The 24703-nt window shown below is 41.3% G+C and overlaps 1 protein-coding gene across 4 annotated transcripts in view; it reads left to right on the top strand.

Moving 5' to 3' along the window:
- The window catches only part of LOC115146460 (ena/VASP-like protein), an 84259-nt gene that overhangs the window by 56097 nt on the left and 3459 nt on the right, over positions 1-24703 (top strand). For all 4 annotated transcript variants that reach the window (XM_029688550.2, XM_065004347.1, XM_065004346.1 and 1 more), the window contains 10 exons: positions 2452-2509; positions 8144-8214; positions 10206-11060; positions 12621-12874; positions 13581-13684; positions 13960-13987; positions 14176-14206; positions 14344-14404; positions 16499-16556; positions 16648-16705. In XM_029688550.2, coding sequence (XP_029544410.2) covers positions 2452-2509; positions 8144-8214; positions 10206-11060; positions 12621-12874; positions 13581-13684; positions 13960-13987; positions 14176-14206; positions 14344-14404; positions 16499-16556; positions 16648-16705 — 1578 coding nt within the window. The remainder of the gene's footprint in view (positions 1-2451; positions 2510-8143; positions 8215-10205; positions 11061-12620; positions 12875-13580; positions 13685-13959; positions 13988-14175; positions 14207-14343; positions 14405-16498; positions 16557-16647; positions 16706-24703) is intronic.

Raw genomic sequence — 24703 nt, 5'->3', positions numbered from 1 at the left:
TCATTAAAACTAGTTTACAGACACTTAGGTTGGAGTCATTAAAACTAGTTTACAGACACTTAGGTTGGAGTCATTAACACTAGTTTACATACACTTAGGTTGGAGTCATTAACACTAGTTTACATACACTTAGGTTGGAGTCATTAACACTAGTTTACATACACTTAGGTTGGAGTCATTAAAACTAGTTTACATACACTTAGGTTGGAGTCATTAACACTAGTTTACATACACTTAGGTTGGAGTCATTAAAACTAGTTTACAGACACTTAGGTTGGAGTCATTAACACTAGTTTACATACACTTAGGTTGGAGTCATTAAAACTAGTTTACATACACTTAGGTTGGAGTCATTAACACTAGTTTACAGACACTTAGGTTGGAGTCATTAACACTAGTTTACAGACACTTAGGTTGGAGTCATTAAAACTAGTTTACAGACACTTAGGTTGGAGTCATTAAAACTAGTTTACATACACTTAGGTTGGAGTCATTAACACTAGTTTACAGACACTTAGGTTGGAGTCATTAACACTAGTTTACAGACACTTAGGTTGGAGTCATTAAAACTAGTTTACAGACACTTAGGTTGGAGTCATTAAAACTAGTTTACAGACACTTAGGTTGGAGTCATTAAAACTAGTTTACAGACACTTAGGTTGGAGTCATTAACACTAGTTTACATACACTTAGGTTGGAGTCATTAACACTAGTTTACATACACTTAGGTTGGAGTCATTAACACTAGTTTACATACACTTAGGTTGGAGTCATTAACACTAGTTTACATACACTTAGGTTGGAGTCATTAAAACTAGTTTTTCAACCACTCCACAAATTTCTTGTTAACAAACTATCGTTTTGGCAAGTCGATTAGGACATCTACTTTGTGCATGACACATGTCATTTTTCCAACAATTGTTTACAGACAGATTATTTAACTTATAATTAAATGAATCACAATTCCAGTGGGTCAGAAGTTAACATGCACTAAGTTGACCATGCCTTTAAACAGCTTGGAAAATTCCCGAAAATTATCTCATGGCTTTAAAAGCTTCTGATAGACTAATTTACATTATTTGTGTCAATTGGAAGTGTACCTGTGGATGTATTTCAAACTCAGTGCCTCTTTGCTTGACATCATGGGAAAATCGAAAGAAATCAGCCAAGACCTCAGAAAAAAAATTGTAGATCTCCACAAGTCTGGTTCATCCTTGGGAGCTATTTCCAAACACCTGAAGGTACCACGTTCATCTGTACAAACAATAGTACGCAAGTATAAACACCATGGGACCACGCAGCTGTCATACCGCTCAGGAAGGAGACGTGTTCTGTCTCCTAGAGATGAACATACTTAGGTGCGAAAAGTGCAAATCAATCCCAGTACAACAGCAAAGGACCTTGTGAAGATGCTGGAGGAAACGGGTACAAAAGTATCTATATCCACAGTAAAACAAGTCCTATATCGACATAACCTGTAAGGCCGCTCAGCAAGGAAGAAGCCACTGCTCCAAAACTGCCATAAAAAAGCCAGACTATGGTTTGCAACTGCACATGGGGACAAAGATCGTACTTTTTGGAGAAATGTCCTCTGGTCTGATGAAACAAAAATAGAGCTGTTTGGCCATAATGACCATCGTTATGTTTGGAGGAAAAAGAGGGACGCTTGCAAGCCGAAGAACACCATCCCAACCGTGAAGCATGGGCGTGGCAGCATCATGTTGTGGGGGTGCTTTGCTGCAGGAGGGACTGGTGCACTTCACAAAATAGATGGCAACATGAGGCAGGAAAATTATGTGGATATATTGAAGTAACATCTCAAGACATCAGTCAGGAAGTTAAAGCTTGGTCACAAATGGGTCTTCAAGCATACTTCCAAAGTTGTGGCAAAATGGCTTAAGGACAACAAGGTCAAGTTATTGAAGTGGCCATCACAAAGCCTTGACATTTACATTTACATTTAAGTCATTTAGCAGACGCTCTTATCCAGAGCGACTTCAATCCTATAGATCATTTGTGGGCAGAACTGAAAAAGCATGTGCGAGCAAGGAGGCCTACAAACCTGACTCAGTTACACCAGCTCTGTCAGGAGAAACTTATTGTGGGAAGGTTGTGGAAGGCTATCTGACCAAATTTAAACAATTTAAAGGCAATGCTACTAAATACTAATTGAGTGTTTGTATACTTCTGACCCACTGGGAATGCGATGAAAGAAATAAGTTGAAATAAATCATTCTCTCTACTATTATTCTGATTTTTCACATTCTTAAAATAAAGTGGTGATCCTAACTGACCTAAGACAGGGAATTTCTTACTATGATGAAATGTCAGGAATTGTGGAAAACTGAGTTTAAATGTATTTGGCTCAGGTGTATGTACATCTCCGACTTCAACTGTAGGTCCTTTCATACCTAGCTAGAAATATTCCCCTGTTTCTGTTCTCCACCACAGGCCCTGCTGTCCAACGCCAAAATGGGCCCTCCTCAGAGGACCCTGATGTACCGAGGAGGTAAGAACCTCCGACCTTCAGAAAGACACCAAATCAAGCTCAGTGTACAGTAGAACACACATTAGAACACACAGTAGAAAACACAGTAGAACACACAGTAGAAAACTCAGTAGAACACACAGTAGAAAACACAGTAGAACACACAGTAGAACACACAGTAGAACACACAGTAGAAAACACAGTAGAACACACAGTAGAAAACACAGTAGAACACACAGTAGAACACACAGTAGAAAACACAGTAGAACACACAGTAGAACACACAGTACAACAAACTAGAACACACAGTAGAACACACAGTAGAACATAACATCGAAAAAAGGAACTGGTTTGTAAAAGGGCATCCAAAGCATCTCATTCCAGGGACTTCAAGTCTGGTAAAAACTTGCTAGAATTCATCATTGAACGTGTTTTCTTATTTAATTTGTCCGAAAGTAGTTTGTTCGAGGGTACAAAACACATCCGGCCTACCACATAACCCTACCACATAACCCTACCACATAACCCTACCACATAACCCTACCACATAATCCCTACCACATAACCCTACCACATAACCCTACCACATAACCCCTACAACATAACCCTACCACATAACCCTACCACATAACCCCTACCACATAACCCTACCACATAACCCCTACCACATAACCCTACCACATAACCCCTACCACATAACCCCTACCACATCAGGCCTACCACATCAGGCCTTCCACACATCCCCTACCACATCAGGCATACCACATTTACCTTACCACATCAGGCCTACCACATCAGGCCTACCACATCAGGCCTTCCACACATCCCCTACCACTTCAGGCTACCCCATATCCCCTACCACATCAGGCCTATCACATACCCCCTACCACATCAGACCTACCACATAAAGCATACCACATCAGGCCTACCACATCAGGCCTAACACATATCCTTTATCATATCAGGCCTACCACATACCCCCTACCACATCAGGCCTACCACATCAGGCCTACCACACATCCCCTACCACTTCAGGCTACCCCATATCCCCTACCACATCAGGCCTATCACATACCCCCTACCACATCAAGCATACCACATATCCCCTACCACATCACGCCTACCACATATCCCTACCACATCAGGCCTACCACATCAGGCCTACCACATATCCTTTATCATATCAGGCCTACCACATAACCCCTACCACATCAGGCCTACCACATAAAGCATACCACATCAGGCCTACCACATCAGGCCTAACACATATCCTTTATCATATCAGGCCTACCACATAACCCCTACCACATCAGGCCTACCACATATTCCCTACCACATATTCCCTACCACATCAGGCCTACCACATCAAGCCTACCACATCAAGCCTACCATATATCCCCTCCCACATCAAGCCTACAACATATCCCCTCCCACATCATGCCTACCACATATCCCCTACCACATCACGCCTACCACATAGCCCCTACTACATATCCCCTACCACATAGCCCCAACTACATATCCCCTACCTCTACCTCATATCCCCTACCACATATCACCTCCCACATCAGGCCAACCACATATCCCCTACCACATCAGGCCTACCACATAGCCCCTACCACATATACCCTACCACATCAGGCCTACCTCATATCCCCTACCACATATCACCTCCCACATCAGGCCAACCACATATCCCCTACCACATCAGGCCTACCACATAGCCCCTACCACATATACCCTACCACATCAGGCCTACCTCATATCCCCTACCACATCAGGCCTACAACATAGTCCCTACAACATCAGGCCTGCCACATAGCCCCTACCACATCAGGCCTACCACATCAGGCCTACCACATCAGGCCTACCACATAATCCCTACCACATCAGGCCTACCTCATATCCCCTACCACATCAGGCATACCTCATATTCCCTACCACATCAGGCCTACCACATAACCCCTACCACATCAGGCCTACCACATAACCCCTACCACATCAGGCCTACCACATAACCCCTACCACATCAGGTCTACCACATATCCAGTGGCTCATGCTGTGTTCTTAGTCCACTCTAGTGGTGGAAAGAGGTACAGGTCAAGCAGCTTGAGGTACTAGACTCCTGTACAGTCAAGCAGCTTGAGGTACTAGACTCCTGTACAGTCAAGCAGCTTGAGGTACTAGACTCCTGTACAGTCAAGCAGCTTGAGGTACTAGACTCCTGTACAGTCAAGCAGCTTGAGGTACTAGACTCCTGTACAGTCATGCAGCTTGAGGTACTAGACTCCTGTACAGTCATGCAGCTTGAGGTACTAGACTCCTGTACAGTCAAGCAGCTTGAGGTACTAGACTCCTGTACAGTCAAGCAGCTTGAGGTACTAGACTCCTGTACAGTCAAGCAGCTTGAGGTACTAGACTCCTGTACAGTCAAGCAGCTTGAGGTACTAGACTCCTGTACAGTCAAGCAGCTTGAGGTACTAGACTCCTGTACTGTCAAGCAGCTTGAGGTACTAGACTCCTGTACAGTCATGCAGCTTGAGGTACTAGACTCCTGTACAGTCAAGCAGCTTGAGGTACTAGACTCCTGTACAGTCAAGCAGCTTGAGGTACTAGACTCCTGTACAGTCAAGCAGCTTGAGGTACTAGACTCCTGTACTGTCAAGCAGCTTGAGGTACTAGACTCCTGTACTGTCAAGCAGCTTGAGGTACTAGACTCCTGTACAGTCAAGCAGCTTGAGGTTGAATGAAAGAAAGTGATGATGCTGGTACTGACTTTAATTTAACCACACCAGAGCAGTATACTACAAAGCAGGATCAATGAGTTAGCCAGCTAACTTTCATAAACATTCAGAAAAAAAATAGTTTCTGGTTCATTAATGAACCTAGACTTGAATGTTGGTTGTTGGTTGAAACAATTTAAATCAATCCATGTCCATTGTAGACATATATTCCTAAAATATTTGAAGTTATTTCTGAACAATGAAGTATGTTAGCTGGCTAACAATTATTTTCTTATTATTCTTATTTTATTTAACTAGGCAAGTCAGTTCTTATTTACAATGATGTCCTACTGTGGAACAGTGAGTTAACTGCCTTGTTCAGGGACAGAACGGCAGATTTTTACCTTGCCAGCTCGGGTATTCGATCTAGCAACCTTTCAGTTCCTGGCCCAACGCTCTAACCACTAGGCTACCTGCCGCCTCTACATTCTAACCACTAGGCTACCTGCCGCCTCTACATTCTAACCACTAGGCTACCTGCCGCCTCTACAATATAACCACTAGGCTACCTGCCGCCTCTACATTCTAACCACTAGGCTACCTGCCGCCTCTACATTCTAACCACTAGGCTACCTGCCGCCTCTACATTCTAACCACTAGGCTACCTGCCGCCTCTACATTCTAACCACTAGGCTACCTGCCGCCTCTACAATATAACCACTAGGCTACCTGCCGCCTACATTCTAACCACTAGGCTACCTGCCGCCTCATTCTAACCACTAGGCTACCTGCCGCCTCTACATTCTAACCACTAGGCTACCTGCCGCCTCTACATTCTAACCACTAGGCTACCTGCCGCCTCTACATTCTAACCACTAGGCTACCTGCCGCCTCTAATTCTAACCACTAGGCTACCTGCCGCCTCTACATTCTAACCACTAGGCTACCTGCCGCCTCTACATTCTAACCACTAGGCTACCTGCCGCCTCTACATTCTAACCACTAGGCTACCTGCCGCCTCTACAATATAACCACTAGGCTACCTGCCGCCTCTACATTCTAACCACTAGGCTACCTGCCGCCTCTACATTCTAACCACTAGGCTACCTGCCGCCTCTACATTCTAACCACTAGGCTACCTGCCGCCTCTACATTCTAACCACGAGGCTACCTGCCGCCTCTACATTCTAACCACTAGGCTACCTGCCGCCTCTACATTCTAACCACTAGGCTACCTGCCGCCTCTACATTCTAACCACTAGGCTACCTGCCGCCTCTACATTCTAACCACTAGGCTACCTGCCGCCTCTACATTCTAACCACTAGGCTACCTGCCGCCTCTACATTCTAACCACTAGGCTACCTGCCGCCTCTACATTCTAACCACTAGGCTACCTGCCGCCTACAATATAACCACTAGGCTACCTGCCGCCTCTACATTCTAACCACTAGGCTACCTGCCGCCTCTACATTCTAACCACTAGGCTACCTGCCGCCTCTACATTCTAACCACTAGGCTACCTGCCGCCTCTACATTCTAACCACTAGGCTACCTGCCGCCTCTACATTCTAACCACTAGGCTACCTGCCGCCTCTACATTCTAACCACTAGGCTACCTGCCGCCTCTACATTCTAACCACTAGGCTACCTGCCGCCTCCACATTATAACCACTAGGCTACCTGCCGCCTCCACATTATAACCACTAGGCTACCTGCCGCCTCTACATTCTAACCACTAGGCTACCTGCCACCTCTACATTCTAACCACTAGGCTACCTGCCGCCTCCACATTATAACCACTAGGCTACCTGCCGCCTCCACATTATAACCACTAGGCTACCTGCCGCCTCCACATTATAACCACTAGGCTACCTGCCGCCTCTACATTCTAACCACTAGGCTACCTGCCGCCTCCACATTATAACCACTAGGCTACCTGCCGCCTCCACATTATAACCACTAGGCTACCTGCCGCCTCTACATTCTAACCACTAGGCTACCTGCCGCCTCTACAATATAACCACTAGGCTACCTGCCGCCTCTACATTCTAACCACTAGGCTACCTGCCGCCTCCACATTATAACCACTAGGCTACCTGCCGCCTCCACATTATAACCACTAGGCTACCTGCCGCCTCTACATTCTAACCACTAGGCTACCTGCCGCCTCTACAATATAACCACTAGGCTACCTGCCGCCTCTACATTCTAACCACTAGGCTACCTGCCGCCTCTACATTCTAACCACTAGGCTACCTGCCGCCTCTACATTCTAACCACTAGGCTACCTGCCGCCTCTACATTCTAACCACTAGGCTACCTGCCGCCTCTACATTCTAACCACTAGGCTACCTGCCGCCTCTACATTCTAACCACTAGGCTACCTGCCGCCTCTACATTCTAACCACTAGGCTACCTGCCGCCTCTACATTCTAACCACTAGGCTACCTGCCGCCTCCACATTACAACCACTAGGCTACCTGCCGCCTCTACATTCTAACCACTAGGCTACCTGCCGCCTCTACATTCTAACCGCTAGACTACCTGCCGCCTCTACATTCTAACCGCTAGGCTACCTGCCGCCTCTACATTCTAACCACTAGGCTACCTGCCGCCTCTACATTCTAACCACTAGGCTACCTGCCGCCTCCACATTATAACCACTAGGCTACCTGCCGCCTCTTTGATCTTGCCTTGGGATCTTTTTTTATAAGTGGTGCCGGTACTCAAGCAGTAGAAAATTAGAGATAATGTCAATCAGAAATGTATTAAATTGGCACAGATTGAAAGACTGTATAGGGAGAGGCTATAGAGAGGGGCTACAGGGAAAGGCTACAGGGAGAGGCTATATAGAGAGTCTACAGGGAGAGTCTACAGGGAGAGGCTACAGGGAGAGGCTATAACATGGGTCTGCCCTCTGTATATCTGCAGGCAAATGATGGAGCCGCATCAGATGCAGGGAGTGGTCCACAAAGAGAGGGAGCGACGGACGTCTGGCTCAGGTAAGTCCGGCAGACGTACTGTGGACAGACACTACTACCATGTCAAGACAATGCCGGGTCTGTCAAAACACAAGCCAAAATACGTTTCGTCCTTGTCAATACACCATCTCACAGATAACGTCTCAGGATGCTATTCTCTCCATGGGGATAGCATGGCAATCATGGTAACCAAACAACCCAGTGTAGCGCATGTTGGTTGTGTTCATTAGGGACCAAATGGAAGGAAACTGACTGAAACAAGGAGGGACTACCTGAACTTGGCCAATAAGATACGCTCTTTATTGTTTTCGGTTGCAAAACGTTTTGCTACAGTGTGCTCTAATGACCACAAACAAAGCTAAAGCGCTAGCTCGGACACATCTGTGTTTGTGTTGAATCCCCCTCCCTCCTCCCCTCCGTTTACTCATGCTTATCCATATACAAACATTCCCCAGCGCCATAGAGACACTCATTCTGCAAGCGTGCTACTGGCAGCTGGGTGACATTGGGATATGCTGCTTTCCTGAGAGTTTGGTCATGTTGGATTCGGCTTCTTTTTATTCTCTGTGATTTTGTTCTCAGTTTCTGATTTTTCATCTTTGTTCTCAGTTTCTGATTTATCATTTTTGCTTGGTTTCTCATTATTCTCTCTCTCTTTTTTTGTGTGTGTTGTGTCCCCCCCTCCTCTGTGGCGTCCCCTCCTCCTCTGTCGTGTCCCCCCTTCTCCTCTGTCATGTCCCCCTCCTCTGTCGTGTCCCCCCTCTCTGTCGTGTCCCCTCCCCCTCCTCTGTCATGCCCCCCTCCTCTGCCCCCTCCCCTCCTCTCTGGTGGTGTCCCTCCCCTCCTCTCTGGTGTCCCTCCCCTCCGCTGTGGTGTCCCCCCTCCTCCTCTGTGTTGTCCCCCTCCTCCTCCGTGGTGTCCCCCTCCTCCACCTCTGTCGTGTCTCCCCCTGTGGTGTTTCCCCCCTCCTCCTCTGTGTTGTTCCCCCTCCTCTGTGGTGTCCCCTCCTCCTCTGTGGTGTCCCACCCTGCTCTGTGGTGCCTTCCCTCTTCTGTGGTGTCCCCTCCTCCTCTGTGGTGCCCCCACCCCCTCCTCCTCTGTGGTGTCTCCCCCTGTGGCGTCTCCCCTCCCTCCTCCTCTGTGGTGCCACCCACCCCCTCCTCCTCTGTGGTGTCCCCTCCTCCTCTGTGGTGTCCCCCCTCCTCTGTGGTGTCCCATCCTCCTCTTTGGTGTCCCCCCTCCTCTGTGGTGTCCCACCTCTCCTCCTCTGTGGTGTCCCCTCCTCCTCTGCGGTGCCCCTCCTCCTCTGCGGTACCCCCCTCCCCGGTGTTGCCCCCCCTCCTCTGTGGTGCCCCTCCTCCTCTGTCATGTCTCCCCCTCCTCTGTGGTGCCACCCCTCCTCTGTCGTGTCTCCCCCTCCTCTGTGGTTTCCCCCCCTCCTCTGTGGTGTCTCCCCCTCTGTGGTGCCCCCCACCCCCTCCTCCTCTGTGGTGTCCCCCTCTCCTCTGTGGTGTCTCTCCCTCCTCTGTGGTTTCTCCCCTCCTCTGTGGTGTCTCTCCCTCCTCTGTGGTTTCTCCTCCTCTGTGGTATCCCCCCTCCTCTGTGGTGCCCCCACCCCTCCTCCTCTGTGGTGCCCCCCACCCCCTCCTCCTCTGTGGTGCCCCCTCCTCTGTGGTGTCCCCCCTCTCTGTGGTGCCTCCCCTCCTCTGTGGTGCCTCCCCTCCTCTGTGGTGTTTTCCCCCTCCTCTGTGGTGCCTCCCCTCCTCTGTGGTGTCCCCCCCCTCTGTGGTGTCCCCCCTCCTCTGTGGTGTCTCCCCCTCCTCTGTGGTGCCTCCCCTCCTCTGTGGTGCCTCCTCCTCTGTGGTGTCTCCCCCTCCTCTGTGGTGCCTCCCCTCCTCTGTGGTGTCTCCCCCTCCTCTGTGGTGCCTCCCCTCCTCTGTGGTGCCTCCCCTCCTCTGTGGTGCCTCCCCTCCTCTGTGGTGCCCCCCTCCTCTGTCTGTGGTGTGTTATAGTTGTTTCCACCCTCCAATATAAGGTGTCCTCCCCTCCCTCTCACCCCTCCAACACCCCTCTTGAGTATAGACACTATCGGGCCGCCACACTGCCGCCCTCCTATGCCCGAGTGGCCTCCAACTCCTCCCCTTCCTCCTCTTCCTCTTCCTCCTCCCAGGAGAGAGAGGTGGCGGGTGGACGGGCTGGCGACAACTCTCCCCATCTCTCCCAGCTCTCCACCTCCCTGGTCTCGGCCTTCTCCCCCGTGCAGCCAGGGGTGCCCACGGCCCTGACCCGGCAGGTGCGCCAGATCCCCCTCTCTCCCCCCACGGTGCGGGCTCTCCACCACACCAAGTCCCTCCCCCAGGGTGACCCCCAGCAGGACCCTGTGCTGCTCCCCAAACACGGCACCTGGTCCACCTCCCACACCCACATATACGGCCCTGTGCACATGCCCCCCGTGCCCCAGCCTGTCCTCCCAGTGGCCCTCCCTCTGCCGCCCCGCCACAGCCGGGTCAAGCCCCACCCCCTGGACCAGGCCGGCCAACCCCATATCCCGCCCCACCTCCCCCATGCCAATGGCCAATCAGAGGACTATTATAACCTCGCTCAGCAGCAACATCAGCAGCTAGGTTACTGCGAGGCTACCTCCTTGCCCCCTCTGATTGGTCAGTCTGCGCAGGGCCCAGTCTCCTCCAACCAACCCCAGTACCCCTCCTCATTCCACCCCCAGCCACAGATATCCCAGGCCATGCCCCCACCACCACCAGCAACCCAGCAATTCTCTCCCCCCTCATACACCCCAGCCCCATCAGAGTGGGGTTCACCCAACCAGACACCCTCTCCCGTCTCTCAGGCTGCCACGGCAACCTGCAGTAAGTACATGCAGAGCTCAAAGGCAAGGCACTTGGACAACAATGGGGGGACTCCACTGGCTAATGTGGATGGAAGTATATACCTATTATGAATCCAATAACAGTCCCCATATTCAGCCATCAGCTACACTAACAGTCCCCATATTCAGCCATCTACTACACTAACAGTCCCCATATTCAGCCATCAGCTACACTAACAGTCCCCATATTCAGCCATCTGCTACAATAACAGTCCCCATATTCAGCAATCAGCTACAATAACAGTCCCCATATTCAGCCATCAGCTACAACAACAGTCCCCATATTCAGCCATCAGCTACAACAACAGTCCCCATATTCAGCCATCAGCTACACTAACAGTCCCCATATTCAGCCATCTACTACACTAACAGTCCCCATATTCAGCCATCAGCTACACTAACAGTCCCCATATTCAGCCATCTACTACACTAACAGTCCCCATATTCAGCCATCAGCTACACTAACAGTCCCCATATTCAGCCATCTACTACACTAACAGTCCCCATATTCAGCCATCAGCTACAATAACAGTCCCCATATTCAGCCATCAGCTACACTAACAGTCCCCATATTCAGCCATCTGCTACAATAACAGTCCCCATATTCAGCCATCTACTACACTAACAGTCCCCATATTCAGCCATCAGCTACACTAACAGTCCCCATATTCAGCCATCAGCTACACTAACAGTCCCCATATTCAGCCATCTGCTACAATAACAGTCCCCATATTCAGCAATCAGCTACAATAACAGTCCCCATATTCAGCCATCTGCTACAATAACAGTCCCCATATTCAGCCATCAGCTACAATAACAGACCCATATTCAGCCATCTGCTACACTAACAGTCCCCATATTCAGCCATCAGCTACACTAACAGTCCCCATATTCAGCCATCTGCTACACTAACAGTCCCCATATTCAGCCATCAGCTACACTAACAGTCCCCATATTCAGCCATCAGCTACACTAACAGTCCCCATATTCAGCCATCAGCTACACTAACAGTCCCCATATTCAGCCATCAGCTACACTAACAGTCCCCATATTCAGCCATCTACTACACTAACAGTCCCCATATTCAGCCATCAGCTACACTAACAGTCCCCATATTCAGCCATCTGCTACAATAACAGTCCCCATATTCAGCCATCAGCTACACTAACAGTCCCCATATTCAGCCATCAGCTACACTAACAGTCCCCATATTCAGCCATCTGCTACACTAACAGTCCCCATATTCAGCCATCTGCTACAATAACAGTCTCCATATTCAGCCATCTGCTACAATAACAGTCCCCATATTCAGCCATCAGCTACAATACCAGACCCATATTCAGCCATCTGCTACAATAACAGTCCCCATATTCAGCCATCTGCTACAATAACAGTACCCATAACTGCTAGTGTAGTTTGCTTTTTGATTCACTTTAAATCCAATGGCTCTTATCTGAGGACTATTTATCCAGTAAGTGCTTGCCAGCAGTGTTAGCCAAGGAGGAGTCTGAACCTATGCTGTCTATTGGTTTCTTCCCAGGTCCGGTTTCTCTCCCCGCCGTGCTCGCTGTGGCCCCACCGGTGGCTCCCCCTGCCCCTATGGCACCTATGGCCCCCCCTCCTCCACCGGGCCCCCCGCCTCCGGCCACAGTGCCACCGCCCATGCCCCCCCCACTACCGGTTGGTGGAGGGCAAGGAGGGCTTCATTTAGAGGGGGCAGGGAACGAGCTGGCACAGCCACTCTCAGGTCTGGCTGCTGCCCTGGCTGGAGCCAAACTCCGCAAAGTTGCAAGGGTTAGTATCTCAGCTTAGACTCAGATCGTGGTGAGTAGAACTAAAACATGTTGAAACAGGGAGGTACTACCTGAACATGTCCAATAAGAAACATTCATTTTTGCTTCCCTTTCCAATACATTTTATTTATTTAAATTTTTCTCCCCAATTTCGTGGTATCCAATTGTTTAGCAGCTAATATCTTGTCTCATTGCTACAACTCCCGTACGGGCTTGGAAGAGACAAAGGTTGAAAGTCATGGGTCCTCCGATACACAACCCAACCAAGCCGCACTGCTTCTTAACACAGCACGCATCCAACCCGGAGGCCAGCCGCACCTGGCAACCTTGGTTAGCGCGCACTGCGCCCGGCCCGCCACAGGAGTCGCTGGTGCGCAATGAGACAAGGATATCCCTACTGGCCAAACCCTCCCTAACCCAGACAATGCTAGGCCAATTGTGTGTCACCCCACAGACCTCCCGGTTACGACAGGGCCTGGGCGCGAACCCAGGGTTGCTGCAGTACAGCGCCCTTAACCACTGCGCCACCCGGGAGGCCCCTTTCCAATACATTTTTAAATGTTTTTATTATGGTGTACCCCCTGAACAAGACCACTCATATCTATGTGAAAACTGCTTGGACATTCAAACCATTACATATACACATTACCTGTTGGTTGGCTTCTATAAAGAGGGAACTTATATGGTGGCCATTGTTGTGTCCTCAGGATGAGAACAGTCCACCAGGAACAAGTGTAGCCAAGAACGATGGCAACCGCTCCAGTGGAGGGGAGGGGCTAATGCAGGAAATGAACGCCCTTCTAGCACGCAGGTGAGAGGAACACAACTGTGTGTGAAGGAACGATAAAATTGAATTGAATTGAATTGAACTGCAAATCCCTATCCTAACGATCACAGCACAAGACCTGTGTATCATTTTGATAAAGAATATTCTGGAGTTGAGGATTTGAATTGAAGATTATCACAAAGATGGTATAACTTGATGTGATAGGCTACTAGCCTGTGAAGTACACTAGTGATTTGCAACATGACTTGCAACATTAGCTTTGTATCATCTCTAATTGCCTGAGTTTGCTTTTCCTGCAGACGGAAAGCCTCAGAGAAACCTGAAGAGGTAATTCACTTGATCATATTTGAAAAATAAAAATATCCATTTAAAAGTTTAACTGGGTGGGTCTATCCAGCTACAATAATTGCATCTAAAGATGATTGCACACACACACACACACACACACACACACACACACACACACACACACACACACACACACACACATCATCCATTTTGATTTTCCATTACAGGAGGATCCCAAGCCAGGGCAGAACTCCACAGGTAAACACACTCTTGCCTCCACATTTTTCTGACCATTATCTTTCTTATTGGCTGCATTGAGCCGGGGTGCTTTATAAAGTGAGTCTCTTATAATTGTGATGCTCTCGCTTGCTTTTTCTCTATCACTTTCTCTCTAGATGCGGGGAAGAATCCATGGGACCGAGCCAACTCTGTAGACAAGGCCTCACTGGTATCAAGGTGAACATCATCTGTTTTTGTATTTGTTATGGATCCCCATTAGCTACCCTTCCTAGATGCTACCATAAAGATTTAGGCCTGGATTCAATCCGATTGCATCCTTTTCGGTTGTTGTAGTTGTCACAGAGATCGCATTCAAAGTAAACAATTCAAATGTCGGCTCAATTTAACATTACCTTTATTAAGGCCTTGATTCTTTCACTGTCTGGATTTAAACCTGGCCATTAGTGGCAAATGAGAAGGGATGTAAGGGGTATATGGGATATATATTTACTAATCTGAGGTATGGTAACTGTTTATCCTGGTTCTAGATCAGTTTGTGTAGTTTAGCCAACTCCTATAGCAGTTGTTTGCTAAAAAAGCACAAACTGATCTGGGACCAGGCTAACACTACTATTAAATATTGGGGATATATTGAGAGGTTCATATTACATATCATAGTACAAAGCATTCTGTTCTCTGAGATGAGGAAATATATTTTCTAGAAGTAAAGTCATGGCTGTTTGGCTTATCAACCCTGTTGTCATTGATGATTGTATTCAACTACCAGCTGGGTCGTTCCACCACGATTTCTGCATCCCTGTTGGTACTTAAAGTACAAATTGTGCACCAATATTGAATTGTAAAAGCCTGTTATATTAAATTAATTCCTAATGGTGAGCTGCTTCTAATCTTTTTGGACATTTTCTGGGGGAAAACTGAGCGGGTCGAGCATAACCCAAAGATAGACAGGCTAGAAATGTTTACCTAAACTAATCATTTTGGGTGTGAAGTTTGCGTTCAATTGCCTTTCCCTGTTGCACACAAGCTTCCACCCCCCCCCCCCCCCCTGTCAAAAAGGAGATTTATGGATGATTTAATATTCCATCCTGTTACTTTATTTGGCACTTGCTATAGTCATTTATTTTTACTTTGAGATGGGAAAACTTGTTTTTAGGAAGTTGACCATGTCCTCTTTATGACATAATGTTAAAATAAATAGGTTTTCCTTCACCAAATTACACTACCCAAAAGGCACTCAATTGGGTGGGAAACCAGAAAGAGCAATGGCCATTTGGTGAGAAGATTACACTACCCAAAAGGCTTGGCAAATGAATCATGGACATAGTTAAATACAGAGATAAAGCAAACCCCATATATTTTAGTGTATCAGCCTAATCAGGGAAAACAAACCGTGGGAGTGTTTGCTTATTGCATTGAGGAAGCTTGTGATACAGTAAATTTAACAGCTTAATGGCAGTAGTAAACAGTGAATGGATGGCTGCCTGACATTGTGAACCCCACCATGTAATACAGATAAGATTTTATTTTACCTTTATTTAACTAGGCAAGTCAGTTAAGAACAAATTCTTATTTTCAATGACGGCCTAGGAACAGTGGGTTAACTGCCTGTTCAGGGGCAGAACGACAGATTTGTACCTTGTCAGCTCAAGGGTTTGAACTTGCAACCTTCCGGTTACTAGTCCAACCACTAGGCTACCCTGCCACCCCAGGGTCACGGGCGTCTAATTGTCACAGGCGTCGTAAGAAGTGGACCAAGGTGCAGCGTAGTGAGCGTACATATTCCTTTTTATTAGACTGTCGCCAACAAAAACAATACAAAACGACCGTGACGCTTAACAGGGCAATGATGCCTCTAATATAGTTAACTACCCAGACTGAAAGGAGGGAAAAAGGGCTACCTAAGTATGATTCCGAATCAGAGACAACGATAGACAGCTGTCCCTGATTGAGAACCATACCCGGCCAAAACATAGAAATAAAGAAACATAGAAAACAAAACATAGAATGCCCACATCACACCCTGACCTACCCAAATAGAGAAATGAAACGTCTCTCTAAGGTCAGGGCGTGACAGTAATAATCAATCATGAAGGTTGATGTCACTGTCATTAGCTGGAGAAAATATAACTATCTACTGTATATTTTATATATAAAAAAATATATACTTTATGTACTGTATATTATATATAAAAAACATGTACTTTATGTACTGTATATTTTGGGTAATTTACTCTGAAAGTTCTAACTAACTAACTAATTTCTATTTATCGATCATTTAAAATCATCCCTGTTGTTTATGTGGCTTTGCAGGGTGCGACCCGTGGGCAGCACTAGTGAGGGAGACCTAGACTTCGACAGGATGAAGCAGGTATGAAACTGTTCTTCAATTGTTCATGGAAGAAAAGTATTGTGGAAGAAACAGAACATGTAAAAAGTTGTTTGTTTTTTAACCCCCACAGGAAATCTTGGATGAAGTTGTACGTGAATTGCAGAAGGTGAAAGATGAGATCATTAATGGTAGGCGACAGAGTGTTAACGCATTGGGTTATGTTACTCAAAAAAGGCACATACTGCTTCAGTGTGAAATTAACCTGCAAACCAACTAAGGTCATTCTTATTCATTTTTTATACACTTTCTATAGTCCAATTTAGTTTCATTTAGGTCAAACAAAGGTATCCTAATTAACAAAGGTATCCTAATTAACAAAGGTATCCTAATTAACAAAGGTATCATAATTAACAAAGCTATCCTAAATAACAAAGGTATCAAAACAACAAAGGTATCCTAATTAACAAAGGTATCCTAATTAACAAAGGTATCCTAATTAACAAAGGTATCAAAACAACAAAGGTATCCTAATTAACAAAGGTATCAAAACAACAAAGGTATCCTAATTAACAAAGGTATCCTAATTAACAAAGGTATCCTAATTAACAAAGGTATCAAAACAACAAAGGTATCCTAATTAACAAAGGTATCAAAACAACAAAGGTATCCTAATCAACAAAGGTACCAAAACAACAAAGGTATCCTAATCAACAAAGGTATCCTAATTAACAAAGGTATCCTAATTAACAAAGGTATCCTAATTAACAAAGGTATCAAAACAACAAAGGTATCCTAATTAACAAAGGTATCAAAACAACAAAGGTATCCTAATTAACAAAGGTATCAAAACAACAAAGGTATCCTAATTAACAAAGGTATCAAAACAACAAAGGTATCCTAATTAACAAAGGTATCCTAATCAACAAAGGTATCCTAATTAATAAAGGTATCCTAATTAACAAAGGTATCCTAATTAACAAAGGTATCAAAACAACAAAGGTATCCTAATCAACAAAGGTATCCTAATTAACACCTAATTAACAAAGGTATCCTAATTAACAAAGGTATCCTAATTAACAAAGGTATCAAAACAACAAAGGTATCCTAATTAATAAAGGTATCAAAACAACAAAGGTATCCTAATTAACAAAGGTATCCTAATTAACAAAGGTATCAAAACAACAAAGGTATCCTAATTAATAAAGGTATCCTAATTAATAAAGGTATCAAAACAACAAAGGTATCCTAATCAACAAAGGTATCCTAATTAACAAAGGTATCCTAATTAACAAAGGTATCCTAATTAACAAAGGTATCCTAATTAACAAAGGTATCAAAACAACAAAGGTATCCTAATTAATAAAGGTATCAAAACAACAAAGGTATCCTAATTAACAAAGCTATCCTAATTAACAAAGGTATCCTAATTAACAAAGGTATCAAAACAACAAAGGTATCCTAATTAACAAAGGTATCAAAACAACAAAGGTATCCTAATTAACAAAGGTATCAAAACAACAAAGGTATCCTAATTAACAAAGCTATCCTAATTAACAAAGCTATCCTAATTAACAAAGGTATCCTAATTAATAAAGGTATCAAAACAACAAAGGTATCCTAATTAATAAAGGTATCAAAACAACAAAGGTATCCTAATTAACAAAGGTATCCTAATTAACAAAGGTATCAAAACAACAAAGGTATCCTAATTAACAAAGGTATCCTAATTAACAAAGCTATCCTAATTAACAAAGGTATCCTAATTAACAAAGGTATCAAAACAACAAAGGTATCCTAATTAACAAAGGTATCAAAACAAAAAAGGTATCCTAATTAACAAAGGTATCCTAATTAACAAAAAGGTATCCTAATTAACAAAGGTATCCTAATTAACAAAGGTATCCTAATTAACAAAGGTATCCTAATTAATAAAGGTATCCTAATTAACAAAGGTATCAAAACAACAAAGGTATCCTAATTAACAAAGGTATCATAATTAACAAAGGTATCCTAATTAACAAAGGTATCAAAACAACAAAGGTATCCTAATTAACAAAGGTATCCTAATTAACAAAGGTATCCTAATTAATAAAGGTATCCTAATTAACAAAGGTATCAAAACAACAAAGGTATCCTAATTAACAAAGGTATCCTAATTAACAAAGGTATCCTAATTAACAAAGGTATCAAAACAACAAAGGTATCCTAATTAACAAAGGTATCAAAACAACAAAGGTATCCTAATTAACAAAGGTATCCTAATTAACAAAGGTATCCTAATTAATAAAGGTATCAAAACAACAAAGGTATCATAATCAACAAAGGTATCATAATTAACAAAGGTATCCTAATTAACAAAGGTATCCTAATTAACAAAGGTATCCTAATTAACAAAGGTATCAAAACAACAAAGGTATCCTAATTAACAAAGGTATCAAAACAACAAAGGTATCCTAATTAACAAAGGTATCAAAACAACAAAGGTATCCTAATTAACAAAGGTATCCTAATTAACAAAGGTATCCTAATTAACAAAGGTATCAAAACAACAAAGGTATCCTAATTAACAAAGGTATCCTAATTAACAAAGGTATCAAAACAACAAAGGTATCCTAATTAACAAAGGTATCCTAATTAACAAAGGTATCAAAACAACAAAGGTATCCTAATTAACAAAGGTATCCTAATTAACAAAGGTATCAAAACAACAAAGGTATCCTAATTAACAAAGGTATCCTAATTAACAAAGGTATCAAAACAACAAAGGTATCCTAATTAACAAAGGTATCCTAATTAACAAAGGTATCCTAATTAACAAAGGTATCAAAACAACAAAGGTATCCTAATTAACAAAGGTATCCTAATTAACAAAGGTATCAAAACAACAAAGGTATCCTAATTAACAAAGGTATCAAAACAACAAAGGTATCCTAATTAACAAAGGTATCAAAACAACAAAGGTATCCTAATTAACAAAGGTATCCTAATTAACAAAGGTATCCTAATTAATAAAGGTATCCTAATTAACAAAGGTATCAAAACAACAAAGGTATCCTAATTAACAAAGGTATCAAAACAACAAAGGTATCCTAATTAACAAAGGTATCAAAACAACAAAGGTATCCTAATTAACAAAGGTATCCTAATTAACAAAGGTATCCTAATTAACAAAGGTATCAAAACAACAAAGGTATCCTAATTAACAAAGGTATCCTAATTAACAAAGGTATCCTAATTAACAAAGGTATCAAAACAACAAAGGTATCCTAATTAACAAAGGTATCAAAACAACAAAGGTATCCTAATCAACAAAGGTATCAAAACAACAAAGGTATCCTAATCAACAAAGGTATCCTAATTAACAAAGGTATCCTAATTAACAAAGGTATCCTAATTAACAAAGGTATCAAAACAACAAAGGTATCCTAATTAACAAAGGTATCAAAACAACAAAGGTATCCTAATTAACAAAGGTATCAAAACAACAAAGGTATCCTAATTAACAAAGGTATCCTAATCAACAAAGGTATCCTAATTAATAAAGGTATCCTAATTAACAAAGGTATCCTAATTAACAAAGGTATCAAAACAACAAAGGTATCCTAATCAACAAAGGTATCCTAATTAACACCTAATTAACAAAGGTATCCTAATTAACAAAGGTATCCTAATTAACAAAGGTATCAAAACAACAAAGGTATCAAAACAACAAAGGTATCCTAATTAATAAAGGTATCAAAACAACAAAGGTATCCTAATTAACAAAGCTATCCTAATTAACAAAGGTATCCTAATTAACAAAGGTATCAAAACAACAAAGGTATCCTAATTAACAAAGGTATCAAAACAACAAAGGTATCCTAATTAACAAAGGTATCAAAACAACAAAGGTATCCTAATTAACAAAGCTATCCTAATTAACAAAGCTATCCTAATTAACAAAGGTATCCTAATTAATAAAGGTATCAAAACAACAAAGGTATCCTAATTAATAAAGGTATCAAAACAACAAAGGTATCCTAATTAACAAAGGTATCCTAATTAACAAAGGTATCAAAACAACAAAGGTATCCTAATTAACAAAGGTATCCTAATTAACAAAGCTATCCTAATTAACAAAGGTATCCTAATTAACAAAGGTATCAAAACAACAAAGGTATCCTAATTAACAAAGGTATCAAAACAACAAAGGTATCCTAATTAACAAAGGTATCCTAATTAACAAAAAGGTATCCTAATTAACAAAGGTATCCTAATTAACAAAGGTATCCTAATTAACAAAGGTATCCTAATTAATAAAGGTATCCTAATTAACAAAGGTATCAAAACAACAAAGGTATCCTAATTAACAAAGGTATCATAATTAACAAAGGTATCCTAATTAACAAAGGTATCAAAACAACAAAGGTATCCTAATTAACAAAGGTATCCTAATTAACAAAGGTATCCTAATTAATAAAGGTATCCTAATTAACAAAGGTATCAAAACAACAAAGGTATCCTAATTAACAAAGGTATCCTAATTAACAAAGGTATCCTAATTAACAAAGGTATCAAAACAACAAAGGTATCCTAATTAACAAAGGTATCAAAACAACAAAGGTATCCTAATTAACAAAGGTATCCTAATTAACAAAGGTATCCTAATTAATAAAGGTATCAAAACAACAAAGGTATCATAATCAACAAAGGTATCATAATTAACAAAGGTATCCTAATTAACAAAGGTATCCTAATTAACAAAGGTATCCTAATTAACAAAGGTATCAAAACAACAAAGGTATCCTAATTAACAAAGGTATCAAAACAACAAAGGTATCCTAATTAACAAAGGTATCAAAACAACAAAGGTATCCTAATTAACAAAGGTATCCTAATTAACAAAGGTATCCTAATTAACAAAGGTATCAAAACAACAAAGGTATCCTAATTAACAAAGGTATCCTAATTAACAAAGGTATCAAAACAACAAAGGTATCCTAATTAACAAAGGTATCCTAATTAACAAAGGTATCAAAACAACAAAGGTATCCTAATTAACAAAGGTATCCTAATTAACAAAGGTATCAAAACAACAAAGGTATCCTAATTAACAAAGGTATCCTAATTAACAAAGGTATCAAAACAACAAAGGTATCCTAATTAACAAAGGTATCCTAATTAACAAAGGTATCCTAATTAACAAAGGTATCAAAACAACAAAGGTATCCTAATTAACAAAGGTATCCTAATTAACAAAGGTATCAAAACAACAAAGGTATCCTAATTAACAAAGGTATCAAAACAACAAAGGTATCCTAATTAACAAAGGTATCAAAACAACAAAGGTATCCTAATTAACAAAGGTATCCTAATTAACAAAGGTATCCTAATTAATAAAGGTATCCTAATTAACAAAGGTATCAAAACAACAAAGGTATCCTAATTAACAAAGGTATCAAAACAACAAAGGTATCCTAATTAACAAAGGTATCAAAACAACAAAGGTATCCTAATTAACAAAGGTATCCTAATTAACAAAGGTATCCTAATTAACAAAGGTATCAAAACAACAAAGGTATCCTAATTAACAAAGGTATCCTAATTAACAAAGGTATCCTAATTAACAAAGGTATCAAAACAACAAAGGTATCCTAATTAACAAAGGTATCAAAACAACAAAGGTATCCTAATCAACAAAGGTATCAAAACAACAAAGGTATCCTAATCAACAAAGGTATCCTAATTAACAAAGGTATCCTAATTAACAAAGGTATCAAAACAACAAAGGTATCCTAATTAACAAAGGTATCAAAACAACAAAGGTATCCTAATTAACAAAGGTATCAAAACAACAAAGGTATCCTAATTAACAAAGGTATCCTAATCAACAAAGGTATCCTAATTAATAAAGGTATCCTAATTAACAAAGGTATCCTAATTAACAAAGGTATCAAAACAACAAAGGTATCCTAATCAACAAAGGTATCCTAATTAACACCTAATTAACAAAGGTATCCTAATTAACAAAGGTATCCTAATTAACAAAGGTATCAAAACAACAAAGGTATCAAAACAACAAAGGTATCCTAATTAACAAAGGTATCCTAATTAACAAAGGTATCAAAACAACAAAGGTATCCTAATTAATAAAGGTATCAAAACAACAAAGGTATCCTAATCAACAAAGGTATCCTAATTAACAAAGGTATCCTAATTAACAAAGGTATCCTAATTAACAAAGCTATCCTAATTAACAAAGGTATCCTAATTAACAAAGGTATCAAAACAACAAAGGTATCCTAATTAACAAAGGTATCAAAACAACAAAGGTATCCTAATTAACAAAGGTATCAAAACAACAAAGGTATCCTAATTAACAAAGCTATCCTAATTAACAAAGGTATCCTAATTAATAAAGGTATCAAAACAACAAAGGTATCCTAATTAATAAAGGTATCAAAACAACAAAGGTATCCTAATTAACAAAGGTATCCTAATTAACAAAGGTATCAAAACAACAAAGGTATCCTAATTAACAAAGGTATCCTAATTAACAAAGCTATCCTAATTAACAAAGGTATCCTAATTAACAAAGGTATCAAAACAACAAAGGTATCCTAATTAACAAAGGTATCAAAACAACAAAGGTATCCTAATTAACAAAGGTATCCTAATTAACAAAAAGGTATCCTAATTAACAAAGGTATCCTAATTAACAAAGGTATCCTAATTAACAAAGGTATCCTAATTAATAAAGGTATCCTAATTAACAAAGGTATCAAAACAACAAAGGTATCCTAATTAACAAAGGTATCATAATTAACAAAGGTATCCTAATTAACAAAGGTATCCTAATTAACAAAGGTATCCTAATTAACAAAGGTATCAAAACAACAAAGGTATCCTAATTAACAAAGGTATCAAAACAACAAAGGTATCCTAATTAACAAAGGTATCAAAACAACAAAGGTATCCTAATTAACAAAGGTATCCTAATTAACAAAGGTATCCTAATTAACAAAGGTATCCTAATTAACAAAGGTATCCTAATTAACAAAGGTATCAAAACAACAAAGGTATCCTAATTAACAAAGGTATCCTAATTAACAAAGGTATCAAAACAACAAAGGTATCCTAATTAACAAAGGTATCCTAATTAACAAAGGTATCAAAACAACAAAGGTATCCTAATTAACAAAGGTATCAAAACAACAAAGGTATCCTAATTAACAAAGGTATCCTAATTAACAAAGGTATCCTAATTAACAAAGGTATCAAAACAACAAAGGTATCCTAATTAACAAAGGTATCAAAACAACAAAGGTATCCTAATTAACAAAGGTATCAAAACAACAAAGGTATCCTAATTAACAAAGGTATCCTAATTAACAAAGGTATCAAAACAACAAAGGTATCCTAATTAACAAAGGTATCCTAATTAACAAAGGTATCCTAATTAACAAAGGTATCAAAACAACAAAGGTATCCTAATTAACAAAGGTATCAAAACAACAAAGGTATCCTAATTAACAAAGGTATCAAAACAACAAAGGTATCCTAATTAACAAAGCTATCCTAATTAACAAAGCTATCCTAATTAACAAAGGTATCCTAATTAATAAAGGTATCAAAACAACAAAGGTATCCTAATTAACAAAGGTATCCTAATTAACAAAGGTATCCTAATTAACAAAGGTATCAAAACAACAAAGGTATCCTAATTAACAAAGGTATCCTAATTAACAAAGGTATCCTAATTAACAAAGGTATCCTAATTAACAAAGGTATCAAAACAACAAAGGTATCCTAATTAACAAAGGTATCAAAACAACAAAGGTATCCTAATTAACAAAGGTATCCTAATTAACAAAGTTATCCTAATTAACAAAGGTATCAAAACAACAAAGGTATCCTAATTAACAAAGGTATCAAAACAACAAAGGTATCCTAATTAACAAAGGTATCAAAACAACAAAGCTATCCTAATTAACAAAGGTATCCTAATTAATAAAGGTATCAAAACAACAAAGGTATCCTAATTAATAAAGGTATCAAAACGACAAAGGTATCCTAATTAACAAAGGTATCCTAATTAACAAAGGTATCAAAACAACAAAGGTATCCTAATTAACAAAGGTATCCTAATTAACAAAGGTATCCTAATTAACAAAGGTATCAAAACAACAAAGGTATCCTAATTAACA

This window comes from Oncorhynchus nerka, linkage group LG18 (assembly GCF_034236695.1).
Source record: "Oncorhynchus nerka isolate Pitt River linkage group LG18, Oner_Uvic_2.0, whole genome shotgun sequence".
NCBI classification, from domain to species: Eukaryota; Metazoa; Chordata; class Actinopteri; order Salmoniformes; family Salmonidae; genus Oncorhynchus; species Oncorhynchus nerka.
This window is presented reverse-complemented; position numbering and strand designations above follow the sequence as displayed.